The 14,103-nt window shown below is 41.8% G+C and overlaps 1 protein-coding gene across 2 annotated transcripts; it reads right to left on the bottom strand.

The window, feature by feature from the left end:
• Positions 1-214: 214 nt before the first annotated feature.
• lbh (LBH regulator of WNT signaling pathway) lies at positions 215-10,297 on the bottom strand. 2 transcript variants are annotated; one of them, XM_071497960.1, is made up of 3 exons: positions 9,989-10,297; positions 4,734-4,836; positions 215-2,088 (listed from the first exon to the last, which is right to left on the bottom strand). In XM_071497960.1, the coding sequence occupies exons 1-3, from the start codon at positions 10,015-10,017 to the stop codon at positions 1,855-1,857; spliced, it is 366 nt and encodes a 121-aa protein (XP_071354061.1). In that variant the 5' UTR covers positions 10,018-10,297; the 3' UTR covers positions 215-1,854. The 2 variants fall into 2 exon arrangements, with proteins under 2 accessions (XP_071354061.1, XP_071354062.1); XM_071497961.1 differs by lacking the exon at positions 9,989-10,297 and adding an exon at positions 9,835-9,980.
• Between the last annotated feature and the right edge of the window lie 3,806 nt (positions 10,298-14,103).

Here is a 14,103-nt window from a genome sequence, read left to right as displayed (position 1 = left end):
ATGAGTGGGGAATGGAGATGTGTGTTGGGAGGGGGCTGGTGGGGGTTCACATGAAGGAAAATGAAAGTAAACACAAAAGTAAAGTCTTTTGGAAACACTACTTTAAATGCTCTGGAGGATCACCCTTGTAAAAGACTCAAATTTACTTCATCTTATTTCACTATAAAAATGGCAGTAACTCTTCATAGTCAATTATTCTCACAGCAGTCACGGCTGGATAGCAAATTCAAATGTTTATTTACAGCCTCTGTAATTGTCACAGAGAAAAGTGGTCTAAATACAAAACAAAAAAAACAAAGAAAAAAAAAAAAAAAAAAGAAAGATGGCGGCTAATCTCCCTGAGCTTTACAAAAACAATGTGGGACCTGTGGGTGACAGAGGAGGAAAGAGATGTTCTGTACACAGCCCTAATGCCACTCAAATGAGAAATTACAATAAGAACAGAGACATTTTATATCAGTCGTGCTCGAACAACAGTATTTCAGATTGTGTACACAAAAAGTGAAATCTTATCCACATATTGACAATACTTTTTTCCACAAACAATAAGTTGCAATTTAAAAAAAAAAAAAAAATAAAAAAAAATAAAAAATTATGAAATTGCAATACAGGTGAATAAAACTACATTACTGCTAGAGACTACAGCTTTTGGCAAACATCAGGACTAATGTTGTGGGTGGAGTGACAAGTGTAATACCATTTCAGATACTGCCTGTAACTCTGTCCTATGGTGTGAATTCCCCATGACCTGAACTTCTTAATGTCAAATGTATGGCTGTTTTCAAAAAGAACAGGAAGACAAGGAAAGACAGTTTTCAGTTCAGGTGTGTACAGCTCAGAGCGATTCTCCATCTGTCTTTCTGAAAAAAAAAATAAAATAAAAAAAAATAGAGAATAAATATTTACATATCCTTCATTTGGGCTGTACATTGCTTTATCAACTGCTTTTTTAAAAGTTACAATTTTTCCTCTCTGAACAATGACCTGCTTGCTTTGTCATGGAACTACCGTTTGGTTTACAGGAGGCCAGTGCGATGAGGATCAAAGCATGACTATATTTACTGTGGTGGGACTCTTCCCCCCCCCTCCACTTTCTTCTCACTTCTCTAAAATGACTCCATGTCACCTTTTTATTGTAAATGCTGACAAGGTCACAAAAATATAATTTAGACAAATCCTGTGACAAAAAAAAAAAAAAAAATTCCCAGTAACATTTTCCACAGAATACCCACTTCTCAAAATAAGCAGACAAATCACATAACATTCACTTCTCACAAACAGACAATCTATGGACAGCAGTGTCAATAACAATTAACATATCAATCCAGAAACTGAAACAAGTGTGGACAGTGTGCTGTAGACAATCCCCACGGGTACCACAATAGTTCTGTATGCGAGTATAAAGCCTCTGGGGTCATGACGCCAGCCATTTTGGAGTAAAGTACAAAGCAGTAGTCGCCCCCTGCAGTGTAAGACCTGTCCATGGAGCACCAAGCTGCTGCTGTCCAACGGGACATCCATTCTGGGCCGAGACACACACGGTGGTAGGCATGGTGGGAAATGGGTGTAGGTTAGACGTGTGCGTTTCAGGTCTTTTCAAGTCTGTTTGGGTGGATGTGAAGTCCAGGAGGATAAATTATTGTGTGAGAAAGTGTGTGTGCGCTAGTATGTATTGCTTCTCTTGTGGGAGTGATGCTTTGGTGTCAAGGGCAACGAGATGGCATCGCAAGACACTGAATGTGTGTCTGCCAGTCGAGTCTGCTGAGTGCTGAGGTGAGGCGTAACCAGTGTGTGAAAGGGAGAGTCGATTAGAAAGAAACAGAACAGGAGAGTATGGGTACTGCAACACAGCCTCTAGTGCTGAGAATTCTGTGTGGGCTGTCCGTTTTGGATGCTGCCATTATTGTGCTCCTCCTCCTCCTCTTCATCATCGTCGTCATCCTCCTCCTCTTCACTGACCAGGAACTCCTCTGGAGGCCAGCGAAGCTCTCCGCTCTCGACCTCTCCCTCTGTCGGCTCAACCACGATGGATGGCAGACGATCTTTGAGCTTACAGCAGCGGTCAAAGTCTGATGGGTCAGGGAATATCTAAAGGAGAGACAGGGGTAAGACACTGGTTAGGAATCTTTCATTAACCTCAGGAGTTAATCCAAAGCAGTCCTCCCGCTGTACAGCAAGAAATTATTTGTGAGCATATTTCTGATCAGTACGCGGTGTGCGGTAGGCTCTGGGACAACAGAACCTGTAGAAGTGTTGCAGGCACCACTACAAGCTTAAACAACTGTGAAGGAAATGATGTGAAGACTAAACATCTGTCATGGGAAGTGGTTGCTTAAAAATCCCAGTGGCATACCTGCACTTGCCCATCCCATATTCCCCTGACAGCGAAGCTAGATTTCCACATACATAGGTGCTCACCCAAAAATAATCTGTGCAAGGAAGAGTTACATCAGTGCCTGTGTATGGGGAAATGAGGCATGTCTAGTGAGACTTACGGTAAATGCTGCGTCATGTTTAAGCTAAATGCTTTGGAAGGCATTGTGCCAAGCAGCTTGTAGCTGCTTATGAACTCATCCGATACCACATCACCCACCACTCAGAAGATTATACAAGAGTAATCATTGCATTTCAAATCAGTAAGGTGAAAACAAAGTTGAAAGGTTTACTGGGGCATGATTTGTTTATAAATAGAACATCCATGCCTATTACAGGCAGCATTTACTGTTGCATACTTTATGTTCCTGTTGAGATGGAATCAGGGAAAACAAAAAGTGAAGGAGAGAACGCGAAATCGGCCGAGTTATCTGCAAATCCAAACCAATATGTCTGCTTATAAACGCAGCGTGCCACTCTCAAATGTTTGGATCTAAACGGAAGGGCATGAGAGACATTCTGACAAGAGAGATTACATGCTTTCCCCATCCTGGCAAGATTGGACATCAACCTCTGACTTTCTCTGTTCTCAGGAACCGGAGAAATGGCCCAGGGGAAAAAGGCTGCCACTCCTGGTCCAAGAACAGCATTTTTGCTGTTGTTTGGATAAAGTGGATGAATATTTTTAGACCTGCATATTTCACTCCAAGACATTGGAGGGGTGGGGGTGGGGGGCAATGTCGCTGTCTGGGCAAAGAGCCGAGTGGAAAGAAAGCATTAGATGAGGCAGGAGAGAGACTGAGACAAAAAGAGATAGAGGGGATCCAGCTGTGTCCAAGTCTCCATGAATTCCATACGAGACAGATGAGAAGGGAGGAAAAAGACAAAAAGCTATAAATATGTCTTGTGAATGTGAGAATTTGTCAAGTTATGAAAGCATGTATGCGTCTACATTCTCCGAAAAACAGCTGCGTATAGAACCACGCCAAGAGGTGTGATTATATTTGTGTAATTATATGTATGAGCATGCCTGTGTTCATGTCTAATGCCTGCGTGCATCTGCATTTCCTGGCCCACATCGCCAATCCTCACTGTGCGTCAGCACCAAGGGGAGTTAGGCAGCGAGTGACCTTGCCTTTGGACCCTTAGCTAACACATGTCATAACTTGTTTCACTTCCAGTGGCAGGAAGCAACGACACATCATCAGCCAGGCACAATAGTAGCTATTTTAGGATCTTCTGGGGTGTGCAGTTGGGTTGGGAGAGGCTGCACACTATGCCTGAATCATGACATTGCCTTTTGAGATGATAATTCAGTTAACAATAAACTATTTACTCATCCTTTTCCACTGGTTAAGTCTCATTCACATTCATACCTTTTATAGGTGCAGCTGGAATTTAATGGTCACACAATTTGTGTCAAAGCCACAGCACCCATAATGGAGGAAGTGACTGTAGTAACGTCACTCCTACATACAGTTCATCTCTGAGGAGTGGCTTGGACCTTGGGCAAACGGCCGAGGGGAGGAAATATAGAGCGGGGATGAAAGAGTGGAGAAGTGACACATTGGCACCCTCCTTTTCTCCCCCTCCCCCTTTATCCGTTCCTCTCATCCTCTCAGAGAGACTTACAGCTGGGGTGTGAACTATGGGAAGAGGAAGCCAGCCTTTTCCTTTTGGGTCAGTCTACATCCTCAGTCAACATCTGCGTACAGCATGGCACTAGCTAACTATTGTATTAGTTTTATAAATGTATGGAATGTGTATCAAATATACATATATTACATATATACAAATAATTAAATTGTATGGAAATCAATATATGAAATTAACTTCCAACAGGACTTGCTGTATGTGTTGTAAAGTCTCAGCAGTTGGCCCATATGTTTAAGAATAATTTTGTACCCATGACCAAATCAAATGTTTGACCTAAACCATTTTACTGAGATAGATGATAAAATAAATTAACATAAGGCCCTTTCATTTTTTTCCATCCCAGGTACAAATGTGATACTAAACAAGCAAGCAGCTGTGTGTTTAAGTAGTTTTGTTTCCAAGATGGCCCTGTTGAGGTGACAGTGAAACAAAGCTGCAGGCAACAACTTGTCAAGACCACCTGATGGCTGCTTCTCTCATCTCTCTGAATCTGCAGGGTTTATTTTTGTGACAGGGCACAGTAAATTAGAGATTTTCCACTAAATACATTTCCCCTGTATGTTTAAAATTGTGACCAACCATGACCACCAGTGTTTTACAGGATAAAAATAGGAAAGTTTTCTTAGAATTGTAATTCTATATCTAGTTTTTAAAGTTGCAGAAGCAGTGTTTTACTGTTGTGCATGCGTACGTGCGTGTCCCACCTGGAAGGAGAGTCTGTCCTTGCTGGGGCTGAGCCTCATGTCCTCCATGGGGGTGCTGTTGATCATCACCTCAGTCATATCTCGGCTGGGTACAAACACTGGGCTGCAGGGTTGACAGAGGAGAAGAAGCCATGTATCAGTATCACGTCCCCCATTTGTTTTGTACTAAATTTTCTAGGCTCCAGTTTTACACGATGATTAAAAACTGTCAGTGATCACATGTAACAAAAATAAACCAACACAAACCATACATATCAAACCATCCACTTGCATACACAGTCTGAAAGTCATGGTTGTTTAACCTCCCTGGATGTGTACCAGTTTTGTTTATAATCAGTGTATCTTGACCACACCAAGCATTCAGTCTATGCTCTGCAAAACTGCACAGCTCATGATGTGGCTTTCATGAGGTGGCCACCTCTAAATACAGGATGATGTGCTCTTGCACTAGCAACCAAAGAACACAGTCATTGTGAGAGTGTGCTGGGGGCGTGCTGTGGTATTTGACTGGGGTGGAACTCAATGCACTCAGTTCCATAAAAGCTTGGCCAAACTTTCCATTTTAGATAAATGTAACGAGCGCTTGTTTATCCATGTTCAGTGCATTCACTATCCAACTTTGTTGTAGTAAAGATTTTTTTTTTTGACTTGAAGCAGGTCCCAGGACTGACATAGATGCTGTCTTGAGACAAGATGCTGAACGGCCTTCTCACGCTCTCTATTTAAAGCCTGGTGCCTTGTGGTCAGTGGCCAAAGGCTTGTGGTCTGTGTGGTCACTGGCTATATAAGACAAAGAAAACAGAACACAACAAGCAGCTCACTCACATCCACATATTTGATTCAATGGGCTCATGTTTTTTTTGCAGGGGTAGAGGTGTGTGGGTGTCACTTGACCTACTTTGAATCTTGAATAAAAATGTTTTGGAAACAGCAGAATGGTGAAAATGATAGTATGATAGTAATTAAAACATGATTAAAATAAGGAGCGATGCTCTAAATACGATGTCTGAATTAGTTTGATCTTTTACCACAGGCTCTGACACCTTGTCTTCAAAATCTTTTAGATAAGGGCAGAAAAGGTGAATGCACTAAGTCTTTTTAGTATTTGATAAATTACACAAACAGAAGTCCACTCAAAAATAAACAGTGAAAACCTACAATAGTCAATCTGCCAACTACAACATAAAACATTCTGTGAAATTCCTGAAGCGCAACTCTGTCTTAGTGTCTCCATTTATGACTCATACAAAGAACGCTCTTTAAAGAAATTGATTCATTTCTGCTTACTGGAACATGAATTACTTTACAGTAAATTAAAATTGGGTTTATTGTTGAGATTTTTTTCACACAACCTTTTACACTGCACATGGAAGTTCAACTTAAATTCTGGCAAACTTCATAAAAACCTTGAAAGAAGAACTCATTCTAGAACTTAAATTCTAGTTCATAAACAATAAAATGCACTCTTGCTCAGTTTGGTGCACTTCGGGGTTTTCCTGCTGCAGCCTTACTTGGTCTGATATAGCTAACAGTGGCTAACTTGTTGCTGTGTTACAGTTTGCTGACTTTGAGGCTTGTCTACCTGTGCTATATTTACATTACATTTTAGCATGAAACATTATCCTGCTTATGTCACTTATGAGGATTACGGGTCAGATTGTTAACTCCTGTACATTCAATGGTTCCTAATAGACTTCCCAGGACCATTTTTTGGACCTCCACATTGTATATTTATCTTTTGAAGGGCTGTCAAATTACTGATGAGTCATTCAATACCAGGTGATCAATGACCCCTGAATCAATGGCAATTTATCAGTTTTTCCATCCCTAAATTCACACACACCCCTTGTGGCTGTCAGGTGGAAACACTGACATCATAGCAGTGTGTAGGGTGACTCCAAAATCGTGAAAATTGAAACACTAAACGCTAAATCATCATCAAGTAACCTTTACTGCACCATTCAGACTACACGGCACACTTGGCCGAAACAATAGAGGGATATCCAAAAATAAAAGAGAGGAGGCTTGAAGGATACGCAAGATTTAACATGGAAAAAATAATGTCAGCTGGGGTGGTTCTTGAACTTATTTCATCTTTAAGTGGGGTGCAGAGGAGGGTGAGGCAGGCATGCAAAAGGCAGCAGAGGAGGGGACGAAGGGATGAACAGTGACAGTGAAAACCTGAGCAGAGGAGGAGAGAGGGAGGGAAGGGAAAGAAAGATAAACACTCAGGCCTTGCCAGTCATATTTCTGTTCGGGGATCGTATAAACATCCTGCTCAGCTAAGAATAACAGAACATCGGCCTAATAAAACATAAAGGGGGCACAATGAGGAGGAAGTGGGGGTGCACAAGTAACAAGTCGACCTGGGAGGGAGGAAACAAACATATACAGACTACAGTCACATCTATAACTACTTCAAGTGTCAAGCTGGGCTGAGCAACATGTCCCTCTCTCAAACTGGAATGATTCCTAGAGGGGGCATGTCAAAGAGCTCTATAAGTAACCAACCTGTAAATGTATGACATAAAATCAGAATGGAGCACAATTTGTTAACTAGTAAGTATGGCCAAGGGCACATATTTGGGAGTCATGTCTGAATGTGATTATGTCTGAGCTGCACATTATACACAAACACAATGCCCAGATTGCTGCAAGTGACAAGATACACATCTTAATGCAAATGGCCCTCACTGATTAATACGCGAGGCTGGTGTAGCAGATGGCAGTAAACCTCTTTACCTCTTGACCCAGTCAACATAAGGTGTACCTGGTCCTGCCAGTTTCCTAATGCCATGTCCAGCCAGGGCACAGATGGACGACAGGTAACAGCACAAGACAGTCATGTACCATGTGTCCAAACCGTGTATCAGAAGGATTACTAGAGTCTCGAGCTAAAACTATTTGTCAATTAATGGATTAGGTCAACAGAAGATTTAGCAGCAACAATTTTAAAAATGATCATCATTTAAGTAATTTTAAAAATAATTTCAATTCACTGGTTCCAGATTCTTAAATGTGGGTATTTGATGGTTTTGCTTGACTTTCAATAGTACCAAAATTTATTATTTAAATAAATATAATATTTATTAATATTTTTAGAGTGTTGTTTAGTAAGCATGTGGTAAGTAAGTATCATCTCTAGAAGTATCATATTGGGCTCTGAGAATATTTTCAAATGCTACAATTTCATGAAAGATGACCAAGTTTATCTGTGATGCTCTTTTCTGTGCATTTTTGAAATCATCCTAGCATAACCACTGGAGTTTCAGACAAATGCACCGACCTCTACCTGACCTGACTATATATAGTGACCATATTCCTAATGACTATGCTACAGCCTTTGCATTTTATAGTGGGCAGCAGTGACATGTTACAATCTGTAAAGTCATCTGCCACATCAGCCTTACATAAGACAGTCAAAATATCTCTGTTCGAGATGCCCAAAGTCTTTAGGCATCACCTCAGACTGACACCAGGCTAATCCACCTGTCTCCAGAGGTTAGGATTAGGGCCATGCTATCTCCTTGCCTGTCTTTGTTGCAGTGGTACTGACAGGACCCCCAGACCCCATGACGGTCTCTGCAACAGTGTCACTGCACAAGAGGGGACTCTACACCTTGCGTTATCAACATTGTTTCCCCTCTGCCACCCCGCTGCTCTTACTACTACCATCATAAATCTCAGCCTGTGTGGCGACAGAGCAAAGCTGCTGATGTTCCATGCCAGCGCTGAGCTTTCCACCAGCCGAGTCACACAGCTCTGCAGGTATGTGGGTGGTGACAGTGGAGGGGAGGGTGGGGGGGCTGAGTAAGACCCCCTGGAGTGAGCAGGAATGAATGGGTTGTACCCAGATTCCTCTGGATTGAGTCTACCACTGAAAACACATCATGGATCAATTACCGCTCCAGTGCTTTAAGGTAAACTAAGCAAACTGTAGTGAAGTGAACCCCTTATTGACATGTCTAGCAACTTGCACCATGTTTTCTATACATCTTATGTAAAGGTTGTATGGAAGATCTGCAGCCACATTGGGTGAGCTCCAGCTGTTGTGAGAAAAATGTCTTCCTGTTCACACAGATAGAAAGCCACAGCGAAGACAGTGGAAGGTTTTAGTGAAACTTGCAGCATGCAGAACCAAATCAAATGAGGCTCAGAAAGTTTCTAATCATGCCTTTGAAATAAAAAACTCTGGAGAAAAGTGAAACTCTTTTTTGGATTTCTCAGAAGTAGCATTACAGAGCGGAGAGGAATGGGTCTAAAAACAGGAGGCAAAGTGTGGTTACAGTAAAAAGGTCGATTCTGAACTTCCTGGTAGACACAGCTTGAAGCCTGCTGAGGTTTGAACAGTGCTCGCAAAACAATGTTTCAAAACGACTTGCATATCCTCGCTACAGACAGGAAAACATTCGACAGCAAAGTCTTCAGAGAGGCTCAAATAAAGATGCACTCACTACTCCTGTGTCAAGTACATCAAGGAGTTAGGTAATGGTGATAAAATGACACTACAGTAATAGATAGGAGCAGAGTGCATCCGTCCTTCTCCAGTTGCACTGCACCTGCAGCACTGAGGACCAAACGATGAAAGCAGTGTGTTCCTCCATTCAAATGTTTAAGGACACACAAAAAAAAAAAAAAAAAAAAGGATCCTGAAAAGGGAAATAAGGCACATTTCATCCCTAAATAGCAAGAGGCTGTAAATGAAGCTGTGTGACCACAGTGACCTTTCTGTTTTGGCACAGGCACAAACATTTATCAAGCCGGAGCCTGACAATAATTTGCTAAAAATCTAAATGGGAAAAAAACACAAAAAAAAAAAAAAAAAAAAAAAAAACAGGTGAGACCTAGAATTTTCTTTTCTCTCTCTCTCTCTCTCTCTCTCTCTCTCTCTCTCTCTCTCTCTCTCTCTCTCTCTCTCTCTTTTTTTTTTTTTTTTTTTTTTTTTTCCAATCCCTATGCTGTGACATTTCCAAATTCAGGGGCAACACCCCATAGAAAATCTCAAAGGAAACATGAGTGGGTGTTGCAACAAAAAGGTAGCTGCTACTGAGGGAAATCACCAAACAAAACACACCACAAGTATGTACTTCATTGTTCTTACCTGTCAGATGGAAAGCCAACACATCTACTGTTTGATACTTGCTTTAGTCTTTGCTATCAAGCGAGAACAGCACATTTGAGAAAAAAAAAAAAAAAAAAAAAAAAAAAAAGCAAGACATGTGAGCAAACCCAAGCGGGAAAGACGCAGTACTCACCAGTATATCTGCGGGGAAAATACAGACATGAATTCACACCTGCTGCCAATTCTGCTGATTAGGGAATCTAATTACAGCCTCTGACTTCTCTCTACTTTTCTTGTCTTTCTTTCTTTCTTTCTTTCTTTCTTTCTTTTTCCTTTAACCCTCCAAGGCGGCACAGGACGCTCACGCAAAAACGAAAGTAACTGTGACAAGTCTTGACAACCAGGCAGCAAGGCTCTTTAAATTGGTGCGTCTGACTGATCAGCACCACAGTTGTGTTGAGCATTTAAGCGAGAGGCGTGTGCTTGTGCAGCTACAGACACACCTCCTCTCTGACCGGGCCAGAAATCCTCAATGGCAGCTCATTATAGGCAGGAGCCAATCAGAGCACAGGTGACCCCCCCCCCCCCCCCCCCCCCCCCGCCCACCCCTGATGACGACAGCAGCGACTGAACCCTCTCATTGGGAATGGACAAGAAGATACTGCATGATGCTATTGATTTGTAGTCTCCAAGGCAACAAAATGACTGTCTTACCTCCTCATGAATGACAAAAAACACCCTGATTCGCCCGTTAGGTAATCCGTGACATTTATCCAAATGAGGAGAGGGAGGAGGGGACTGAGCTCGTCAGCTTGGGCTCATTCACAAATATATTCCAAGGGCAAGTCAATGTCTACATATTTCAGAAATAAAGAATGGTCCTCCTGCAGGGTTTTGCTGTTTGATAGACTATATAAATCAAAGCATGAACCTTTGTTCATCTTGTATGTATGCACACAGCACACATGTCCACAACTCACTGTCACAGTGAAATCTTTCATGAATGTCAAAATTATGTCCTCTAAGTATAGTAAGCTTGATTTTCCATGACTTGAGCACATTTATGTTGTGGTCAGGACTTCTGGCACATAGTTGACCTTCACGGCTTATAAAATGCCCACTTGTCTTTTTCCCTGCACAAGAGCACTGTTCGTTTGGCTCAGAGAAAGCAGGTGTTCAGGGCACTCTGCAGTTTTAGGCTTAAATGGTAACATGCCAATAGGCCTCTACTGCCACCTTGTGACTTCGTAAGGATGAGTGCTGATTGTGTCATTCTCAACAATGTACATATCATTTTCAACAAGGAATTTTAAATGTTAATATTCCCTCATTGTCTTTGTGTTGACTTAAACACAACTTTATTATGAAGCTCACAGCTTCCGTGAATCTAACAAATGAATTTATCACAAGCTCTCGGGTGATAGCAGATGGCGCTCATTCCTGGCATAGAGCAAACAGGAAGGAACACCTTGTATAGCTGATTTTGAAATGCTCCACAGAGTCGACACAGAGCCTCTTAACCACCAGGAGCCAGCTGATGAGCCACTGATTAAAACTCACACTTTTTGTTCACATATACAAGATGTTTCTTTACAGTTATAGTTGAAATCCCACACTTCCCACTCAGCAACAAAATATGTCCATGCTGAGGTGTGAATGCCTCGCTCAGCTGGTGATGTTCAGGATTCAGGGGCACTGATAGTATTTATGCTTAATGTGACATAGGTGTTTTCTTTAGAAATAGAGTTGAATGTGACTCAGCCAGTGCCATCGTCACATCATGACGTGATGATATTACTGTTTCGGCAAAACTTGTCAGCATGGAATGAACAGCTGCTACAAAATATGGTACGAACACTTATAATGATAAAAGCCACATATAAACCTCTTTATTTTTCAAGCATTTTGATTGGAACCTTTCAAACCCCATGTGCAGCTGTGTTTGGGTTTAGCACCCCCTAACAAGAAATGGACAAATAACACAAGAAAACCAAATGCATTTATTCTGGAAGAGTCATTGACACTAAATAACCACAGGATGTCACTACTGTCTATGGAATGGCCATGAGGTTCATAGGGCTCTGTACATGAGCTGTTAGGAAGGTTATATTGACGTTTACTAAGGCGTGAACTAATTCAAACAAAAATTATTTTGTATTTGTATTCTCAATAACTACAGCTGTTTCAAAAATTGTAAGTGTAATTGTATCGCATGGTGCATATATAATGTAAGTGGGACATGTTTGTTTCTCCGCTTGGACATGATGCAAATATCTTTCCAATTTCATAATTATAGAAAAATTAAAATGATGCTGAATGTATAATGTTTATCCTGTTTGAGGTTTGTTAATATTCTGTTAGTCTTGATGCTCACCAGAACATCACGCACAGAAACTCATAGAGGAATCCAAAGTACACACAAACTTTCCAAAAAAAAAAGCCTAAAAACACCACTTTCCACAACATGATCAGAATTACACACAGTGTTATGTTGCTTTAAATGGTTAAACAGTGAGGCATTAAGTAAATAAACTGAACCTGTTGTGAGTGAAATCAGATTATCTAATGCAGCATGTCCAGAAAATGGCGACCCCCTCTGTTCACTCTGCAGATGTGCAGCCCAGCTGCTTTTATCACTGCTCCACATAAACAGCTGCACATCTGGGAAGGCAGGGATGCCTTGGGGGAGCAGAGGGGAGGCTGAGGATCGACTGCACAACGTGTAAATGAACGAGGCCCTGAAGGGGACGGCAGTCGACAAGCACCCGTTGTCCTCTTGGCTCCTTTTCGAAGTAGGCTTAAGTTTCTTTTTGGACTCTGACAGTTGGAAGTAGTGGCTTTTTCTCTTGTGAACTTTTTTCTTTCTTTTGTTCTTCCTCTTCATCATTGCCATTCTCTGCTTTTGCTGATTACTTCAAGAAGGAGTATAACATGAATTCATTGGAGCTGCAAAGGTGAATTTAACTTTTCAGCACAGCTTTAAACAGAGACCTATCAGAGAAGCATCGCACATAAAATTTTTCAATGAAAATCATTCTGCAATCTGTGGAAATGCTCTGTAGTACAAGCAGGAAGTACATTTTTGTAGACATCCCTCCTCCCACATCAGTTTGAGTGTTTCCATGTTCACAGTGTTTTTTGTTGTATGTGTTTATGTCCATTAGCGTAAGCATGTGCAGGCCTACAGGTTTATCCTGTGTTGGGACATAGGCGATTACATTTTTTTTCTCATGCATACACGTGTGTGTTTGTGCATGTGTGTTCTGAGGGACATCTGATCTCCGGGCTCGCTGCACGCCACGCTTGCTTGCAGGTGGTCTGTCTGCACTTGGGGGCCAAGCAGATTTAATATTTCATAGGAGCACAGCACACCCCTGGACGCCATCATTGAGTCCACATGGCCGGCCGGAAAGCTGCTCTGTGAACGTTGGGCTGAAATATGCGGCCTGCCAGCCCCCTCTCCACCATGCTGCTAGCTTACTTGCTGGGCCTCACAATTAAAAGCTAACCACAACTACAGATGTTGGCAGCTGTCTTTAACCCATTGGATGCCACTCCGCCAGTCCAGTCTGCCAATCTTCACTGTGTAAAGTGCTAAAAGCCACTAATAAAGGTTGGACGGTGTCTGTATTGGCTTAGTAAACGAAGAGGTCAGGCGTCAAAGAAAATGCAGAAACAAAAGCAGAAAGAAAAAGCTGGACAAGAAATAAAGTGGAGAAAACAGCAAGAACTGGCCAAAGCATTTCATTATGGCAGGTTCCAAGTCTAGTATGCCAGCAAAACCCTCAGCTCCTCCAGTTTTAGTGCCCCCCCTCCACCTTTATACACCATATAAACAGGAAACCAAAACCAAAAGTGTTTTTGACTGCCTTGCAAAATCCAGCGCGAGGAATTCAAGTTCAGGTCACAATTCATCAGATTCCAGTGAGGCCGAACCTTGTTCAGTGTTTGCCGTCATGTATGGTGAGGAGTTGGACTTCGGCCAAAGAATACAGAGAGAACTTCACCAGCACCATTATTCAACAAGGTCAAACCCGATTTAGGTTTGAAACCAAAGCCAAAACAGGGCATCTTGAAGCTGTTAGGAAACTATTCCAGATCTTAAACAGACCAGGGGGACTGTGTACATCTCCTTAATTGCACATGTCAATTTATGTATAAGCGCTTGGTTTAGTCAAGCTCCATTACTCCCCCTTTTCTTTCTCTCATGCTGTTTACCTGTCACCATCTCCCTCTCTTATTCTGTCTTATCTTATACACATGCACACTCAGCTTTCTGAACATGAAAATTCACAGGTTTAAGTGTGT

Source organism: Trachinotus anak, unplaced genomic scaffold (genome assembly GCF_046630095.1).
Source record: "Trachinotus anak isolate AG129_WGS33_773 ecotype Australia unplaced genomic scaffold, CSIRO_AGI_Tana_v1 ptg000015l, whole genome shotgun sequence".
Taxonomy (NCBI): Eukaryota; Metazoa; Chordata; class Actinopteri; order Carangiformes; family Carangidae; genus Trachinotus; species Trachinotus anak.
Note: the sequence above shows the minus strand (reverse complement) of the source record. Positions and strands in the feature narration are given on the sequence as shown.

What these genes read in the sequence shown, in the direction of transcription:
- lbh (XM_071497960.1), bottom strand. Translation starts at nt 10,017, where the DNA reads ATGTCTGTATTTTCCCCGCAGATATACTG. An exon ending in TTTTCCCCGCAGATATACTG is followed by an intron (nt 4,837 to 9,988) that starts GTGAGTACTGCG and finishes TCAACCCTGCAG; the next exon opens with CCCAGTGTTTGTACCCAGCC. An exon ending in AGGACAGACTCTCCTTCCAG is followed by an intron (nt 2,089 to 4,733) that starts GTGGGACACGCA and finishes TCTCTCCTTTAG; the next exon opens with ATATTCCCTGACCCATCAGA.